The sequence below is a fragment of the Saccostrea echinata genome, unplaced genomic scaffold (assembly GCF_033153115.1).
Source record: "Saccostrea echinata isolate AGI-Se365-2 ecotype Australia unplaced genomic scaffold, CSIRO_AGI_Sech_v1 ptg000029l, whole genome shotgun sequence".
In the NCBI taxonomy this organism is placed as follows: Eukaryota; Metazoa; Mollusca; class Bivalvia; order Ostreida; family Ostreidae; genus Saccostrea; species Saccostrea echinata.
This window is the reverse complement of record NW_026889778.1, coordinates 27,024,244-27,044,491: the sequence shown is the minus strand read 5'-3', so window position 1 is coordinate 27,044,491 and position 20,248 is coordinate 27,024,244. Positions and strand designations below refer to the sequence as shown.

Below are 20,248 nucleotides of genomic sequence, written 5' to 3'. Positions count from 1 at the left end.
AAAAAAAATTTCATATACATTTACCACATATGACATTTTAATTTATATGATTATGTAAAAATCCTTGTGACATTTGCAGATCCCAATTAAAATTATACAACCCACTAACATCAAACATTCTGTGTGGCTGGGGGAAAGGCTGGAGGCTTCTGGGGTACGAATTTGCTGTACATAAATACTGATATAATGACCAGACTTGCCCCAACAAAAAACTGTAATGACAAATGAAAATCGAAAAAATAAATGGCTGCTATACATGAAATAATAATTGCACCTGAGGTTGCGAAACCTTTAAGGATATTGTCTGCATATTTAACGACGATTGCTACGACCAACCCCCCAAATGACTGAAGGCATATAACAGTCCACACCACATAATCATAACCGAAAAAGAATCCTTTCTCTGCCACTTTCTGCCCATCGTTTAGCTCCATGGTGATGAATCCGATTATGGCTCCAATCATTCCGAGCTCAAAATTTCGGAGCCAGATGGACTGCTTGGTACCTTTCAAGATCTTTTCAAAATAAACTCCGGCAAAACCGGAAAGACAACACTGTACTAGGACGGCTATAAGTCCTAACAAGGGATTCTGTTTAACTGGGACTTTACTTTGGGACGAGCCTGTGGGTTGAACTTGTACGAGGGCCACCCCGCAGAAAAGGATGAAGAGGGAGACCCACTGCAGGCGGCTCAGCGGTTTACCGAGCATGATGACGGAGAACAGAGCTGTGGTTAAAATCTTGAGCTGATACGTCACCTGAAAAAGGCAGAGACATGGTTATTTAGTCTGATCGATGATAACATTGTTTCCAAAAATTTTTCTTACTCAACATTGTTTCTAAAAATTTTCTTACTCAACATATAACATTTGGAAGTTTATGAATGGTGAGAAAAATTTATGAACAGATTTTTAACTATTTTTTTTACTCAACAGTCTACTCAGTACTGGTTTCCTCTCTCTGTCTATGAGATTGATCAACCCGATATATTTCTGTAGACAGTCAGTAACAAGCCTAATAAATTAGTGATAAATTGTTGAGAGTCAGTGGTCACTATTCATCAGTTTTTGATGGTGCCCACACGGTACGTGCTTTGAAACTTCAACATTAGTTCTTACACATATTTGAGGTATCGCAAAGCAGAAGCACAATATGTTGAAAATAAAATTCATGAATTGACTAAGACTTTGAAGGCGTAATTAACGCAGCTGTTGGCTGATTTATTAAAATCAAATATTATCAACAATTGTTCATCATCAATCTTGTTCCGTCTGAAATATTGAGTGAATGTCTGTAATATTTACTTCTTTATTATAAACGTATTCAATGTTTTCATAAGCCTTTTCCTGCCTTGTTCGTTGGCCCATGAATGAGATTAAATTGATTATTAAGTCTCTGAGAATGTATATGTAAGTAGTATCAAATATCAAAGGATAATGGCATCCTGATTTCTGCTTTTACATCCTGGTTATACACACAGTTTAGGGAAAATGCTAAGAGATAATTAACAACAATTACTACAGGATTATTGTATTGTTGGTAATCTTAACACTTAGGTCTCCCTCCAAAAAACAAAAAATAAATTGTGTGTTCTTGGTTGCATCCCCCCTTCTTTCCAAAAATAAGGTTGGTACATGTATTTGGTAGATACCATTAATTTCTTGCAGCATAAACTTTAACATGTTTAATCCTAGATTTTTTAAAAATAAAAAAAAAATTCCCCATAAATCACGCTAAATTGAACATAATATGTTTTGTACTTTATAAACAAGTAATCCCATTAAACAAAGAAAAGGAAGGAAAACATTTTTTTATTATAGCATACGATAAACATGATAGCAGAATATAACTGTGACAATTAGTACAGTTTTTAAGTGTACAAGTGTCATCTTCCAAAGCATATCCTGTTAGACAAAACAACCCTCCCTAAACATTCAAATATCTTAATTTTCATGACAAATGACTGCATTAATCATGTTAATGCAATCAGTTCTAATTACAAATTCCTGTCTGTATTGCGCGTGTTGATAAACAAGGGAACACATTCTCTGTATTTACCTAACATGTTGAACCTATTTTGTATACTTTCACAGAGGGACAAAAACAGGCTTGCACTCTCATGAATATATATTTGCATATTATAAATATTTAATTAACCAATCAGCCTCAATGATGTTTATATATTTTATCATGATAAATACATTAATTTTTGTATTTCCACAGGAGTTCGCATACCTATCAATTTTACCGAATTTTTCAGTAAATATAAAAAATACGTAATACCTATAATAGGTATTATGTAATTTTTATATTTACTGAAAAATTCGGTAAAATTGATAGGTACGCGAACTCCTGTTGTATTTCATACATTATCAGAGTAGTTCTTTTGAGGTACAATCAGGGAAATTCAAAACTTGACCCAGGTAGCTCTCTTATTATGACTGTACATTTTCTACAAAATTCACATTCATCAACTTTCTTTCTTTCCTTTTACTAACACATTTTGTTTCAAAGTGAAATATCAAAATTGCCAAAACCTCTCCCAGGTTAACACTGCACATTATAATTAGTAGATTGTAATTTTTATTTTATATCATAAACAAAATCCCCACAAAACATTTAAGTAAATTACAAAAGCTAAAATCTTGTGCCAAATTTAACATGGTTAAGCTAACCTTTTTTTTTTAATTTTAAAATATTTCATAAAATGAGCTTCTCTGTCTTGGGTAAAATGTCCATAACAAATTGTCCATAAATATCTGTTACAAATACTGTATAGGGGGAAAATAAATCGCGGTGTAAATATTCGCTATATTCACGGCATTAAAAAATCCGTGAACTCAAGAAACAGTGAACAGGTGCATAAGTTTTTAATTTTTTTTTTTATGGAAATCTAAGTATAGGCTACAATAGGCATATTTATGTACAGAAGTCAACATTACCGGACCGTGCGCGTTAGTTTGTTTTCGACATCTGGGTTTCAAAAAAATATTTATTCAAATAACTTTAGGACATACTGTAGATATGGAAGTATATTATTTCCTCGACATACAATAACACAATTATTATCGTCCGGTGGTTTTCGCTGCGATGTATTTTTCCATCGGAAAGAAATTAAATCTTGGGGTGTACATGCATTCATTGCAGTATCATACAGGAAAGTTGTTCGATGTTTATAGTTAAAGGCGTTTAATGCCAATTAATTGTATATTAATTATCAAATCTAACCACTTTATTTAAACTTCCCCGAGTAATGTTTATGAGGGTATACATGACGATGATAATTTTCTTTCCTTCTGTTATAATACTGGATACAGAGAAGGGAGGTAACTTTTATTTTATACAAATTCCGCGAATTCATCAAACCGCGATCATGTCAGAGGAGAGAAAAACGTGAAAATTACACCCCCGTGAAATTAATCCCCTATACAGTACTTGGAATTTGAACAGTGTTTCAAACAACTGAATGATGTTAACTTTTAATTTTTAAAGAAGCTGAAGAGGAACATTGGCCCAAAATTCAATCTGTTAGAAACATGTACTTTTCAATACATATTACAGTCAAACCTAATTATATCGAACTCGATGAGATTGAAGAAAGACTGAGATATATCCAAGGATTCGAGATATTAAGGGTAAAATACTTAAAATTATCGGTTGGGACTTCCAGATCACTTCAATATATCCATGGTTTTCGAGAAATCAGTGTTCAAGATATTGAAATTCAACTGTATTTACATATTAATAATAATTTGGTGTAAGTTTTAGAACAATTTCTAGGCTCATGTAAAAAGTCTTGAATAAGAGAAATTCCTATCACTTATTTTTAAAAATTTGAACCTACCTGGAAAACAGCAGCGTCCAGGTTTGAGACAGCAACAAAAAGCAGATTATTCTGTAGAGTGTATATGATTGAGGGGACAGAAATCTTAAGGAAGTCCATGGGTTGTTTTATGATGTTCTCATTTAGATGAGAAAGGAATCCTTTCATGCCTCCTTCCTTATAAAAAATGATTATGAAGCACGCAAGGAATTTCAGAACTTCAGACATGATCACAGCAGTAGTGGACATGAACATGTCACCTGGGCGTGTCCGTACATAGCGCATCATTAATATGAAGACTGCATTTTGAAGCATCAGTGTTACTAAACTGAAATACTTCAGATATGCTGCTGTTTCTGAAAAGGGAAAATAGGTAAGAGCAATTTAAAACATTGAAATATAATTTATAGATAAAACAGGGTTGTCCCTAAGAGCCGGGGAATTTCCTTGTTTATAATGGTGTAAACCCCTGGTTATTCTGGTATTCCCTCTCAACCCTCTGTTAGGGGAGGCATCACAAACCCCCTTCTACTTTTTAAATCTCCCCTGCTATTTTAATTCTTAGGGACAACCCTGTATAGTAAGTTAAATCCCCTCCTAATCTCGGTGGAGATTCGACTGGGCTAGATATTTGGTCTGACGCCCACCGAATCTCAGGACAGTCCTTCATAATTCATGTCTGGGAATTCAGCCCCAACTTCGGCCGGCTATAGCAAGAATTATTCACCTAGGCAACACTGTCGTTCGCTTCAACTAAGTCATTTAGTAGTTTAATTAACTCTCTGTCACTATCATTTTCACATTGCTTACCGTCTAGGCATATAAATCCCAACATAAAAACATTCATTAAAATCGCCGTTCAAAATATGGCTCCCCTGACGTAATTGTTTATCTCCTCGCACTAAAGAGTTCCTACAGTCTGTTTTCTTTTATGTGATACTGAACCTCTACTGTGGCTTTTAAGTATTTTTGATAGAAATGAAAACAGACCATAGAGGAACTCTTTAGTGCGAGGAGATAAACAATTACGTCAGGGGAGCCATATTTTGAACGGATATTTCAGTGAATGTTTTTATGTTGGGATTTACATGCCTAGACGGTAAGCAAGGTAGAAATAATAGTGACAGAGAGTTAATTAAACTACTAAATGACTTAATTGAAGCGAACGACAGTGTCACCTAGGTGAATAATTCTTGCTATGGCCGGCCGAAGTTGGGGCTGAATTCCCAGACATGAATTATGAAGGACTGTCCCGAGATTTGGTGGGCGTCAGACCAAATATCTAGCCCAGCCGAATCTCCACCGAGATTAAATCCCCTCCCTTCTTCATACTCCCTCTCTCCTCAGCTGTTTTCAATAGCAAATTATCAAAACTGTGACTTAATTTATGTAAAAGTTATGTAAGAATTAACTGAAAGATAGCTGGAAGTAAAATTGAACACAATAATTCAACTTTCTTTTCCTTGTGACGTTCTCTAGTTAGAGAGGATGGACTGATGAAAGCAAAGAGCCAGTTTAGAACAGAGAATAAGCAAAAGCAAGAGAAAAAAATATGTAATATTTAGTAGCCACAAATAAAAGTTGGTTTCTAGTTCCAGGGCTCAATATCCACTGAATCCAGGTCCGGTAAAAGGACCCTATCCCAAATGAAAATTGACTCTGTTCCTCTGAATTTAGGTAACAATTCCCAAATGACAAACAAATTGAATTTTTTAGTGCTTTTTATATAAAAATAACTTGAATTTTGATTTGAAATTCCCAATTGAAAGGGCATATATATAATATGACATGTCCAAGGAGATGGCGATCGGAGATTGACCACTTACGATTTTTTTTTTCGAGGAAATTCGAAACACAGTGAGATAATAACGAAATACCAATCAGTGAAAAATCCTTGGATATTTATCAATATTATTTACCTTGACTCTGGGTATCTATATATCCATTTGTTTTTCTTTCCGTCTGTCCTGACATTTTGATCAGAAGTCATGAAATAACAGGACCAAGACGTCCAACGGCAAATCGCCACCCTGTCAACTCATGTAAACGGCGATCAATGATGCGTTTGATTACCTCGTGCCACAATACAAATACATTAGGCTAGTTATGAAAATGATTTAGTGAAAAATTGTACATCTTTTGGAATTTAAATTCAAGTCTTTAACTTTCTTTGCTTGTTTAGGTGGTCAATGTTTCATAGATGTCAACTTTTGTTTCTGAATGGTGAACTCACAGGTCTCTTAACATTATGTGTTAGCAACTTTTAATGATTTTTTTTAAATGTAGGAATAAACTGATAAGATTACATAACATGCTCGTGTATACTATAAGTGCAAAACTTTTATCAGTATAGACCAGTTTGTTTTCGCACCGACTCTAGTGAACAGTCCTATATAGCTGATGATCACTACTTCTGTGCTAGTGTATGTAAACTGAACGCGGCATGGACAATCTCGTTTCCGGTAGAATTCGTGAGAGGAAACCGAGATGCTAGTTGTTATGTTGTTTGGGCTTATCGGGATTTGACACGGTATACAAAAAGATAAGGGCGTATGTAAGGCATGATAAATAAGGACACTAGGTTATTGGAGTGCGGCCACGAAGCACACGGTTCTAACAATCACAATCAAGCACTCAACTCTATTGCGGGTAAGGAACATCCCGGATTTTCTCGGATACACCATGTGTAGTATTTGTATTTTTTTTCTCAAAAGTTTTAGGGCATTTGTAGACAAAAGCCATTTTTTCCTAATACTGATGCATTTATGATTTTTTTGATTGAGTGTTGATTTTTTCCCCTGTGAAACAAATTAACATTTATCTGTTTATCTTTGCTCTCAATCAATGGTTGTACCTTTAGCTGTCATTTTTATTGCTAACTGTATGGGCGTTTGACATTGCACTTTGCAGGGTTATTTTGTGTTGGCGGATTATCAGCAAACTTTTGAACTTTTTATCTTGAAGGCAATTTGAGGCTTCAGAATGAATGGAAATAATTGTGAAGACTTAACGTGCAATATGAAAAATACCTAGAAATTGTAAAATAAGAGTTTCATTAATGCTTTTCATGGATTTTTAAAATTTAGTTTATCTCCTTTATTCATGTTACTTTCTTGTAAATTCCTTAATTTATTTTATTTTCTTGCATGGCTGAATTCTACAAGAGTTATCCTTCCTGCTAGGTCATTCTGTTGCACAGTATATGTATATATGTTTTAACTGAAACAGACCTAGAACTAAATTTACTAGAAATACGATACATCTCCCTTCTTGAATCCAATAAAAAGACATTTATTCGTTTATATATACTTTTTTTACCTAAAAAAATTACCAACTTATCAAATCAAATTAACCAAAAAAAACCAAGTTAACAAAATTGTTAACATTGAGGATGTCCGTATTCAACTACAAATTTTTATGTAAATATTTTAGTAATAATTAATTGCATCTTGATCTATGGACATTAGTCAGGTCTAGTGAAGTTGAGGTCAGTTATCATAAAATTTCCAGGTACTAATCCGACTGGTCTAGTTTGTTTTGAACTTAATGTTGACCCTGGATATCCCTGAAAGTACTGATATCAGGGCTGCATTCAAGATCATAGTGACTAACCTAGCAGCTAGTTAGTAGATATCTATCTTTATCGAACGGACAGCTAGCCTAGCAGCTAAGTGTTAGATTTTGGATAAAAATACATCTATTCAGTAAAAACTTATTTCTGGAGCAAAAAGAGTTTATTTCAAGAAAATATATACAGTCAAACTTTGTTATCTCAAACGAGATGGGACCAAGAAAAAACTTCAAGATATCCATGGGTTATAGATATTGAGGGTAAAATACTTAAAGAAAAAGGGCTTGGGATTTTCCAATCACTAACATATCCATTGCATTCGAGATATCTGTGTTTGGGATACACAGGTTCAACTGTATTTTCAAATATTTTTCCTTAGGATTCTTTGCAATTTAGAAGACTGTTCATTTTCTCATGAACTACCATGGATGAGCATGAATATCAGTGTTACGTCATAATACCATACTGGACATCAAAACTATAGTGCAAACTGTTTTGCTTTAAAAATGACAGTTGAATGGCGTAATTTGTGTCAACTCATCAGAAAATAATGTAAAATAATATATAAGAAATGAATTTAATTTTTTGAAAATTCATGAGGTACATGAACTACAACGTTTCATGCCGGCATGTTTATCATGAAGTGCTGATGCGCTTCATGAAATATGCCGACGTGAAGCGTCACAGTTCATGTCCTCATGAATCTTCAAAAATTAAATTCATTTTTCTTAAATAAATTTGCATTTAATTCATGAACTGGTAACTAAGGACGCCATCTTGGATTTGGGACTTGGCATCAATTATTTATGCAAGTTCTCTCTACGTAGCAGCTAGGCTAGCTTAACGTTCAAGATTGTAGCTTTATGTAGAGGCTAAGTAGTTGCTACACTTTTGAATGCACCCCAGGTATCTTATAAAACTTTAGTTATCTTTCTTTCTTTCCTTTTCAGATTTTTCATAGTGTTCCTTTAATGTTGCAAAGTCTAGTAAGAAACTTACAGACAATTGGCAGTAATTATTGAGTCTAAAATATTTCCTCAGAGCGTGACTTTGTCCATGTTGTCCATCCCCATTCTTTCCTCAGGATGTATTCATTTATTCAATGTCATGTGCATAAATATTGTGAGATTTATGTAATTCTTGAACTGTTACAGATAATGCTAAATCCAAGTTATGATTCACGCAGGTTACTCAGGGATCATATACATGATACATCTCTAATGTCAAGGTCATTCTGATACATGTAATATGCAGAGTCTGAAACAGGTTCTTATGATAAGCCAGCTGAGTCATTATTTCCCTGATTTAGCTGATTGCACCACTTAATTTTGTCAGAGAAATAATCATATACTGTAACAAATGTTATTCAACAACAACAACAACAAAAACAGGGAGGTACCTATACATTCCTTGCTACAAGTATGTGTACCGAGGTATGTTAATACTTCATAGGGTTGCCATTTATGGTATTTCTATAACCAATGTGTCAAGGTCAGTACTGCTGTTTAGTATACCAAATCATAAGAGGATCTTGCTGTATCATAGAAATCAGTTTCTTTTGTCCGCTTATTTTATCGATTTTCCTCAATAAAAAAAATATATTTTAAGATTACATATCTTTTTTCAGATGTCAATCCCACAGTGAGGTAATGTTGGTGTAATATGTAGTGGCTCATGTATTGAACTAATATTTGTTTGATATTTCATTATGAACAGATTTTAAGTTCATGTTCTTCAATAGAATCTTTCTTTTTCTTTTTAATTCATGATCATACATGATGGTTATTATAAGAATCCTGGGTAGTCACTATGGTGATTTTAATTTTAAAAATCTTTCAATCTAGTAGATATTATTCTTTTCTTTCTTTTTTTTTCTTTTTTTATTGGTGATAGAATTTGATTTCTTATTGGTTTTACACCTGTACATTGACCTGATAGTTTATTCATTACAAGAATATTTTTGTAGCATATAATTATGTTAATTAACTATAAAAGAATGCATATTCCGATAGATTAATCAATCCATTGTCCTATCAATATATATAAATATATCAATCCCTCCATCTATCAATATATCAATCCCTCCATCTATTCAATATATTTAAAAGGGAAGGAGTTGATAAAGTGGATTGGAATAATTATATTTATAAAGAACAAGCATGCAGTTTAAAATTCCAATCTTATATAAATCTCCCCAGGATGTTGATTAAAGCAGATACAAGAGCATTATCAAGTAAAGAAAATAAAAATACCACTGACAGATACGATAATGCAAAAGGAAAGTTAACTCTTAGGAAAGGATTGAACTTATACATAGGGCTATGTAGCACACCAATGGTTGTCTATTGTTTTTAATTTTTAGGGCCCCGCAAGGATTTGCGGGTGCCCTATAGTAATCACTCTGTCTGTCTGTCTGTCCGTCTGTCATTCTTCCATCCACAAATTTTCTGTTTTTTTCTAATAACTTTTTTTGTAGTTGACCAATTAAGTTCAAATTTGGTATGTTGGTTGAAGAGGCAGTAAGACAAATTTTGATGCTAAGTTTGGTTCTCTATGTCATCCAGTTTGGAGCTGGGGTGGTGGGGTAGATTCTTGATTTGCGGGTGCCCTATAGTAATCCCTCTGTCTGTCTGTCTGTCCGTCTGTCATTCTTCCGTCCACAAATTTTCTGTTTTTTTCTAATAACTTTTTTTGTAGTTGACCAATTAAGTTCAAATTTGGTATGTTGGTTGAAGAGGCAGTAAGACAAATTTTGATGCTAAGTTTGGTTCTCTATGTCATCCAGTTTGGAGCTGGGGTGGTGGGGTAGATTCTTTAACTTTACATTAGAATGAATGCCAGGGCAAAGAGAGTTAACTGATGAGAATGTTCCTATTGTAAACTTTGAAAGCTGCAACTAGTCCCATGGGATTAATTAACTTTCCTCTTGAAGAAAATCCAAAGCATTATCTGTTTCTGTCAAATTGAGATTAATTAACACCTCTCTCTGCAAATGAAGTTTGTTTTGAAGTTAAGGTCAATTCCGAATGATGTTTACATTCTCTGAAATGTCGATTTAAATAATGTTCATATTTTATTTTGGTAAAATACATAATGAGTTATGATTTTATTGAATTCTAAAAACAAGATATACATAAAGATATGTTTTTAAATTTTTTTGTTTTTATTTATTTATTTATTTATTCAATTTTTTTTTTCTTTTTTTGCTGCTGTATGTAAATTTAAGAATACTATTAATTTTAACAGGTAGTCCGATAATTAACTCATTCTATCATTACTGAAAAAGTTCTTATTGTAAACTTGGAAGAAAAGGATGAGAGAGCAGTACAATTAATCCCCTGGGATTAATTATCTTGTCTGGGGCAGAACATTTTCCAGGCTTATCTTTATTTGTCACTTTAAGATAAATTAACCTTTGTGTGCAACTGATGTTTGTTTTGAAGTTAAAGTCAAGCCTGGGTGATATTTGCATTCACTGAAGGCTGGCATTTAATAAAACACATGTTTTATTCTTCTTTGAATATACATTTAATTGAGTTATTATAGATATGATGTTTTTTACTGCCTTATGTTAATACAGGGATACTCTTTACAGGTTGTTGGATATTTAGGAATTATCTTGAAATTTTATAAATACAGATGTTATTGCATATTCTTCTTAATATATTTTTTAATTTTTGTAATCAATTAAAATTCTCATTCTGTAAGCTGCACCCTTATATTTCTACCCCTTGGCGGAGCCCTTGCTGACTGGTCAGTTTTCTAGTTAATCTAAATTTTAATCTAAAATTTTTTAGTTTTAATGAGAAATTGGTTCTTACTCCTCCAAGGCACACATGATGCCACCTCTGAAGTTTTCAGAGGTCCGTATTTCCTATGCTCGACACAGTTTGTATTGTTTAAAAAGACTTTTTAGCATGGATACTATTTGTTGTCTTCACATTTCATTTGATGTAGCTTTGAATACTTGCTGCACTGATGATAAGATTCTCCTCCCATCCCTTATTTAGACCCTTCTCCCCCTCCCTCTTCCCACCCCCACCCAAATCCTCCACCCCCTCTCTCCAATAAAGAACTTACTTGTACATTCTCATTCACATGTATACTCGTGTACTTTAATTGTTCGTTAAATATCAGATGATGGCATATCTGTTCTTATAAGATTAACCTGTTTAGTTTATCTTAGCCTTAAGACATTCTCAGGAAGATTAAGGATACTAAACTCAAACTTTTCACAATTTTTTCTTATAAATGTCATTAAAACCTTGAAATCAATTCTGTGTATGGATTAATTTTTTTACACATTGGACAATTTTTCATAAAAAAAAAATTATTGTTATTCTATCTCATGCTGGAGTGCAATCCATAGTAATATATTGTACTTTAGGCATACTAATTGTTTGAATCATTTAATTTGTCACTATAGTGTGTACAATGTTATGTACCAGAAATCTAGTAAGATTTAGAGCAGAGCTAATCCTCGACTTTACCCTAGAAGAGTGGCAGTAGATAGATAACTGCAAGGTAATAGAAATTGAATGCAATTGCATGAATTTATGAACATGTCTAGACCTAGCTCTTCAGTTCCTGGTCCTCCTTCATCCAGGCATTGACCATGGGATACTAGGACACAGAATTCTCAGTCAGCAACAAATCCACCCCCATTTCCTCACACTTATTATATACAGGAAACAGATTGTGAAGTTATGTAAGCCTAGCAGTCAGAATACTATGTACTGCATGGTTTGTACAATGACGGGGCTTGTGAAACGAGGATCTATTATAACCCATGTAAATGATGAACTTACTCAAGAATGTAAGTCCAAACTTATGTACATATAATAATACCTGATAACTTGTTTATCAGTTATTTTGGAGAAAGTTTTTGTAAATATAATACTTTAATGGTAGACACACATGTACTGCAGCAGTACATGAAATTTGTATAACTCGATCAGTTTAATGTAAATGAAATAGATTTTTTCCCCTATATACCCTGATTACAATACATGTACAATTGAAAAATTAAATGTATATCTCTAACATTGATATCTTGAATATCAGTGAGTGGAAACATTATGTCTTACATTTAGTGAGTTGCAAGTCCCAACCACTTTTTCTTAGTATGATGTGTCTTAACCTCAGTTACTCAGGGTTTATTTACTTGTCAAGTTCAAGATAATGTTTGAATGCAAGCAGCAACTAATGCCTAGGTCATTTGAGTCATTTTTGATAATTTTAATGTCAGTTTCTGTCACCAGATAAAGCATCCCTCAATAAGCTTATGTTATTTGGAAAGAGTTGTAGACCCTTGAGGAGAATGTTCCTATTCTAATTACTAGAATGGAGTTTTTCCTGCAATACTGCCAACTTTTTAACAGAGAGATTGAGATTAGAATGAAATTCAAACCAATTTAGCATACCATATTTGGATTAAAATTTGAGACAAATCAGTATTGAAGATTTGATAATTTTTAAAATGAAACCACAGGCCCTGGGATTATGGGGATTGAATCAGTTTCAAAGGATCAGTCTCCCCCATCTTCGCTAGCCAAGGGTGATGATATCCGCTCCTCTTCCCTTTTCAAGAAAAAAAAGAGAAGAAATTGAAAAGAGAAGAGGAGCGGATCGTCACCCTTGTGTAGCGAAGATGAGTCTTCCCTAGCAGAAGGTGCACTAAAGTTAAACACAAAGACACTAGAGATCAGCGAACAATTTTGATTTATGATTATAGTACAGTTGAACTTCGGTATCTCGAACATGGATATCTTGAACACCATGGATATGTAGTCCTTACCACATATTTGTTAAGTATTTTACCATATATTAACCCTCGGATATCTCAAAGTTTTTTTCTCGGCCCCTTCGAGTTTGAGATAACGAGGTTTGACTGTATATGTAATTATAGTTATAGGATAAGTTCATAATACATTTTAATCCTATTGAGAATGAAAATGACTTAATTTGCTTAATTTGACTTAATTCAATTTAAAGTGTGTTCACTGTAACCAAGTTTTCTGTAAGTTAATCATTTTAATATTTATCTCTGGTTTGTTATAATTCCTTGACTTATAGAAGACAACACTTTGTTTGTGATAATAATGACTAAATGGAACACTGATTCTAGCTTTAAGTTTGAAAAATATGATTTAAATTAAAAAAGAAATTGAATAAAAAGATGTTGCATGATATTATAGATGACTCCAAAGGTCCGTGGCCTTATATTATTTTCTTCTTCATTTCTTACTTGATAAGCATTTAATGTAAAAAAACAAAAAAACAACAACAACAACAAAAAACAGTGTTCCATGTACCATGTGTAGTTGTGTACCAAAATATTTATTATTGATGTTGAATACTGAAATAGTTGTAGATGCTAGTTTATTTTTTGTGTAATCCACGTCTGTATTTTGTGTAATCCACTTCTGTATTTTGTGTAATCCACTTCTGAATCAATTTTACATTTCCTCGAGGATTTTTACAGTGTAATAATAGACATAAAAATTAAAGTATACATCTGTTTCATTGACCAGGGGGTGTCATGAGCAATACGACTAGCCGTGTTTAACATGGCTTTATTCTGAATATAACAGCTGTTGAATCAGAGTTGGGAGATTTTTTGATATCATATTGGATTATCTTTTGAAAAGACTAGACAAATAAACTTGGTAGCATCTTCACTTATGATCATATGTGAACATTTATTGATCATTTGTACACGTTTGTGGGAGTGTTTTTAAAGATTTAATCAATATGAAAACTGATGATTTGAAGGGAGGACACATTGCTGCAAGTGAGTTTGTTTAATGCTACAAAAACTCTTCTTTTTTCTTTTTTTTTTTTTGGAAGTTTTAATTTTTAAATTTAATATTTACAATTTTTCTGGTCCACAAGACTTAGTGGTAGATTTTTTATACAGTTGAAAAGTTTCTACTCTCTGTACATTACTAATTGGAATCCAGAAATCCCCCCCCCCCCCCCAATAAATTTATCCGTAGTCCAACACCACAAAGGCTGAGGATTTCAAAGGTAAATATGAGGTAAAAGAGTGTTTCAAATTCATTACGTCTCTTTTAGATTGAGAAGTAGGACTTTAATTTTCAGCATTTTATTTAACATTTCATTTTGATTTATCTATTTTAATTTGAACATGTTGAAGTTACATGTAACAAATGAGGATAATCATGGGTCTTCCTTATGTGTAACAGAAATAAGTAATAGTGTATATATTTCATTTGCCAGTTAAGTTCATTGACCAGCTCAAAGGTGAACTTCATGGTCAACTCTGAAGGTGATATTAAAAAAAAATATCTATCAAATTCTTTTTTTAGAAAATGAATACACATTTCACTAATTTGATAAGCTTTTAAAGTTGATCCATTTATGTTTATTTAGGTAAGCCTAGGTTTTGCATAGAATTTAAAAAAATTGTGAGAATTTTTAGCCTTCAAAGCGCCTCAAATGAGACAGCTCTATCATATATTGAGAATATTTAAAAACCTTTAAATTCTTCTCCTTTTTTATTTTTTAATTTTGTTTTGGTTTATAAACAAGACATACACCATGTACATTTTTTTTGACTGAGGGTTTTGATTAAATTTTACATTCCATTATCTTGCTCACTGATGAGAATCCAATCGGTTCCTTTCAACTTACCAATGTATCTTAATGTAGCCTGTGTATTCATGTAGAATAGTAACCTACAATGTAGTTCAGTAAGAAATGTAAAACTTGCTGCACCTTTCGTTGGAGACAGTATACAGTGGAGTGATCGTAAAACTTGACACACTGTGTTGTTGGTTGCTTGCTAATGGCAAAGTGTTTAGTTTAATGAATATTTCACTTAAGCACCTGTAGCATACAGGCAGAAGACAAAATGAAAAGTATTAAGGAATTTTCTTCTGAAGGTCAGTAGATCAATAGAATATTTTGGGAAACTACAGACCATACTAATACCGTCACAGTATTGAGCGCTGTAAGTAAAAGGTATACCTATTGATCATGTTAATTAGTAGACCTGCATTAATTGATTTTGTGTGTTTCCATTTGTATACATCAAGATGAATTTTATAACATGTTTACGGAGATTTTAGTGCATATCGTGTTCATAGGTTATCTGGCCGTTAGATTACCTGGTGGACAGGTAAAATAAAATCAATGTTTGCTAATTAGACAGGAATAATTAACCAGGGATCAATCTGTTGAAACAGGGGGCTATAGACCTGTTTTGCTAGAAATTTCAGAATTTACTCTAATTGCAATATATATAATACAGTTTTGACCATGTTTCCCTAGACAGTCATACTGAAAAAAATTATAACCAAAGATTATAGAATAATTGAATAATTAATGTTCTCTAATAAGAAGAGAGTGGCCAGTTAAACCACCATTAGAGTCAATCTTTAAATATAAATCACAAGAATTTATATAATTAAATGCCTTTGGTTGTCAGTGTTTTAATTGCAGTATAAAACATCTGTGCACTATATAACCATGCTAACGAAATAAAATATGCATGCATAATGCATTAGCTTAAAGTAAACCATAAGACATTCATGCATAATGTATCAGCTTAAAGTGCATTTGAAAAAAAAAGTTTTTATACAAAAAATATATCAATCATTTTAAATTTATGTAAATGATTATTATTCAAGGCTATATACTGAATGTTTTCAGGGGTAAAGAATGAGGAGATTATCCCTTTAACAGTGTATAATGAGTAATAAAGTGGAGGGGGGTAAGAATAAGTATAGTATGGAGGGAGGGTATCAATTAAGTCAATAGGGGCCAAGGGGCAATGGGAAGGGGTGCTTAAAAGTCTTGAAAAAGAGAAAAGGAATATCTTTGGAGTTTTGTTTAGATTCATAGAATTAATAGCCCAGTCAACACATGTATAGGGGTAAATCTTAATTGCTTTGTAATTTGTAGCTCATGAAAGCTATCTTATCATAGAAGTTATACTGCAAGCTTGATATAAATTCTAGAACCTTTTCTACAAACAGAACCAGTTAAAGAGTTGAGAAATTACCGTAAATATATTGTTAGAAAATATTGTGACTTAATGAGCATTAGTGTACATGGTTAACACAACATACCATTTAGTCCAGAAATTCGTTTGTTAATATTTGCAGTAGGCTACAGTAACTGCAATCAGTAATTTCCCTAAATATTTATAAAATTCTGTTGAGAATGAATCAAAATTTTTTGTTGCCTATTTGATGGACATATGAGGGACCTAAATTGTTACATTATCTAATTGTATCATTCTGGCTTTGTCTCCATCTCTATGAGTATTTCTGTTTTGCAGGAGGTAAACTGCTGTATACTCTCTGTCAATTTTTATGTTGCATCTTAATGAAACTTTCTTCAAATATTTTTGGCATTGAGATGCATTGACTCACAGAGTTTTGAGGATACATCCCAAGTCATGGTCATCCAGGCTTATTAGGTCACTTATGCATGTTCTTTGAACACTCCTAAATAATGGAATGTTATTTTGTTGTATTTTAATGTTCCCTTTCCTTTTTTTTCCAGATTCGTCTGAAAAAGAAGTCAACACCAATGATTCGTCTTGGCAGTGTTTGACAGACACTATGTTAAAGCATATCAGTTTAGTTCTTCTGACTTTACAAAATGCTTGTCTCATTCTGGTCATGCGGTACACCCGCACCAGAAAGGGGGACATGTATTACGCCACAACTGCAGTGGTGATGTCGGAGGCCCTAAAGGTCTTGACCTCTCTGGCTATTTTGGCCAATCAAGAAAAGACTTTTTCCAGCTTTCTGTGCTATCTTAGGGACAATATATGGAGGCAGCCCATGGACTGTTTGAAAGTGTCTGTTCCTTCTATTATATACACTCTGCAGAATAACTTATTATATATAGCTCTTTCCAATTTAGATGCAGCAACATTTCAAGTAAGTGTACCATAAAAAAATTGGCATCTTTTTTCTTTCAAAGTGCATTACATGTACTTGAAAAATTGAGGAGAATTTAATGTTCATTGACCCTCTTATAAGAAAGATAACTCTCATTGGAATTAATGACTTATTAATAAATTATTCCCTTAAGAAATTGAAAAGTTGAAATGCAATTTAATTTCTGTCAAATTTTGCACCCTATGGTATGCTGATATGTTTTGCATTTCAATTTAACTCAGATATCTATTGGAAAATCATTATCATTACCTGAGTGATCAGAGAGTTAACCTTAAACTGACATGTGATCTGTAGGCATCATGTTCTTTGTCACTGGCCTGAGTGGGGCAGTGGTTAGAGCGTTTGCTGTAGAGTCGCGGAGTAAGGAGTTGATCCTTATATCGTGGGTTCAAATCCCAGTGTGGGACTCAATGTGAGATGAGTCCTTCGGATGAGACCATATAAACCAAGGTCCCATGCTGCAGTAGGTGCTGGCACGAAAAAGATCCCTCACTGCTCAAAGGCCGTAATCGTTGAGTACATGACTGTCTAAATTTGCAGCCCTCCACCTAGAAGTGGTGGCTTCTCAGTATGAGTAAAAAAATTCTCGAAGGAACATTTAAGCAAACAAACTAAATGTTCTTTGTCAGTGTGAATTTTATGTTACATTTGATGACAAAACATATCTGTATACATTTGTACAAGAGTTTACTAATTTGCTTTATCAGTTTCTGGAAAATAAATCTACTCTAATGGGCTTTAAATTATCAGGTCTATGATTTTGCTTTTTTATTCTTTGGCAAGTAATCATTGCAGTGTTTAAGTTTGCTGAAAATATACATTTCATGTCTTCAATGTGCACAAAATGACTTTTAAATTATAAATGAGTCATTGTTTTGTTTTGTTTTGTTCTGTTTTTTTGAATTAGCAACTTTATCAAATTGGAATACAATGCAAAATAAGCTCATTCAGACTTTATGTTTTCCACTCAAGGACAAAATAAGTGAACTGAAAAATGCAACAGGAGAATAAAAGGGATTGACTTTGCATGAGCTTTCACCTTTCGGCCTCAAATCATCTTAAGATTTCTTAAGTTAGAGAGATTCATCACCTTAAGCTTCATTGCATAAGCTCAAAGAGAATAATACTCTCATGGAAACCATTTAATGATGACCTTGACATTTGACCTTTTTCACCTCAAAATCAGTAGGTGTCTTCTTTTTGTCATAGGGAGTTATGATACATGTATTAACCTCAAAGAGACCAAATCATTATCGTAGGAAACCATTTTATGCAAAATATGAATTGATGACCTTGATGTTTGCCATTTTGAACTCAAATTATTTTAAACGACTGAGAGATATATCCGGAAACTAAAGTGTTACATACAGATAGAAGGACAGATCCCCTTTTCAGCAAAAGTGGGGGGGGGGATCAAAATTTAATACCATAATTTATTCTACCCTTATACAGTATTTGGAATGGTACCGGTACATGTTTATCATTCTTCAAAAATTTTATTATATCAATGATTTTTTTTTTTTCATATATTTATTTTTTTTTATTTCTTTTTTATTAGGTATCGTATCAGCTGAAAATTTTAACCACTGCCTTGTTTTCTGTCCTGATGCTGAACAGGAAACTCAGTCCTCAGCAATGGAGTGCCCTAGTGATATTATTTGTGGGGGTGGCTTTAGTCCAATTCCGACCCCAAGATTCAAAATCATCAAAAATGAACACAAACCAAAATCCCATGATGGGTTTATTTGCTGTGATTCTCTCATGTTTCATGTCTGGTTTTGCCGGAGTTTACTTCGAGAAAATTCTCAAGGGCACAAAACAATCTCTCTGGCTGAGAAATGTCCAGCTGGGAAGCCTGGGTGTGATCATTGGACTAATCACCATGGAGATTAAAGATGGACCAAAAATTCAGGAGCATGGTTTTTTCTTTGGTTACGATTACACAGTGTGGGTAGTGATTTTATTTCAGTCTCTTGGCGGACTCCTTGTGGCGGTTGTTGTGAAGTATGCAGATAACATACTCAAGGGTTTCGCTACCTCTGCCGCCATCATCCTGTCTTGCATTGCTTCTATATACTTGTTTGACTTTAGGCTTTCTCTGCCATTTACAACAGGTGCCTTTTTAGTTATAATCTCAGTGTATATTTATAGCAAATATGTTCCCCAAAGTAGCCATCCACAGAATTTAGTCACTATTGCTGTGAAAGAAAAGTCACCATCACGAGTAATGTGAGGGTTATATTTTTGCATGTAAATTTTGTTTTGATTGATAAATGCTCTAAAGGGCATAATTTTTCTTGTTATATTATAAAAGTGTACACTTGTAATTTTTTTTATAAGTGTGATTTTTCACAAGTATATTAGTTCTAAGATATGTAATCATTGCATGAAAAGGGAGTAGTTATATTCGTTAAACAGTATATGTTAATATACTGGAGCATGTTGCGGAGTTTTCTTTTACCTTTCTTTACTGCCAGTCCCATTAATTTTATTCATCTCTAAACCTTCCTCTGGGTGTATAGTTGATTGTGAAGTCACATTTGCTACTTTTAGAGTGAAACACATTAAAAATGTTTAATCAAGCACAGACATACTTAATACCATCTTTCAATGATATCATAATGTTGATTGTAAAGGTCATATGGATAAGATTATCTGTTCAATGGTGCAACCATTAAGTGTATTAATGCATTTCCTTTGTACTAATCTGTCAGTGTGTAATGCAATCGTGACATTTGCGACATCAAATTGAGAAAAATAACATCACAGTGTAAACATATTTATTCAGAAAACACATTCACACTGAGAACAATAGCTTGATCATTTGTTTTTTTATTAACTCAATTTGATCATGATGATTGGCACATACAAGACATAAGCAAATTATCAGGAGCTACTGCTACATGTGTTCAAAAA

At 33.3% G+C, this 20,248-nt stretch overlaps 3 protein-coding genes across 3 annotated transcripts in view; 1 reads left to right on the top strand and 2 right to left on the bottom strand.

The window, feature by feature from the left end:
* LOC133195760 (uncharacterized protein K02A2.6-like) overlaps window positions 1–20,248 on the bottom strand; it is a 410,189-nt gene that overhangs the window by 229,894 nt on the left and 160,047 nt on the right. The gene's annotated exons all lie outside the window — the stretch shown is intronic.
* On the bottom strand, window positions 8–5,865 carry LOC133194684 (UDP-galactose translocator-like). The gene is made up of 3 exons (XM_061330587.1): window positions 5,743–5,865; window positions 3,845–4,179; window positions 8–758 (listed from the first exon to the last, which is right to left on the bottom strand). The coding sequence occupies exons 1-3, from the start codon at window positions 5,795–5,797 to the stop codon at window positions 111–113; spliced, it is 1,038 nt and encodes a 345-aa protein (XP_061186571.1). The 5' UTR covers window positions 5,798–5,865; the 3' UTR covers window positions 8–110.
* Window positions 6,298–19,596, top strand: LOC133195754 (UDP-N-acetylglucosamine transporter-like). Its single transcript, XM_061331680.1, has 3 exons — window positions 6,298–6,472; window positions 16,929–17,311; window positions 18,891–19,596. The coding sequence occupies exons 1-3, from the start codon at window positions 6,385–6,387 to the stop codon at window positions 19,563–19,565; spliced, it is 1,146 nt and encodes a 381-aa protein (XP_061187664.1). The 5' UTR covers window positions 6,298–6,384; the 3' UTR covers window positions 19,566–19,596.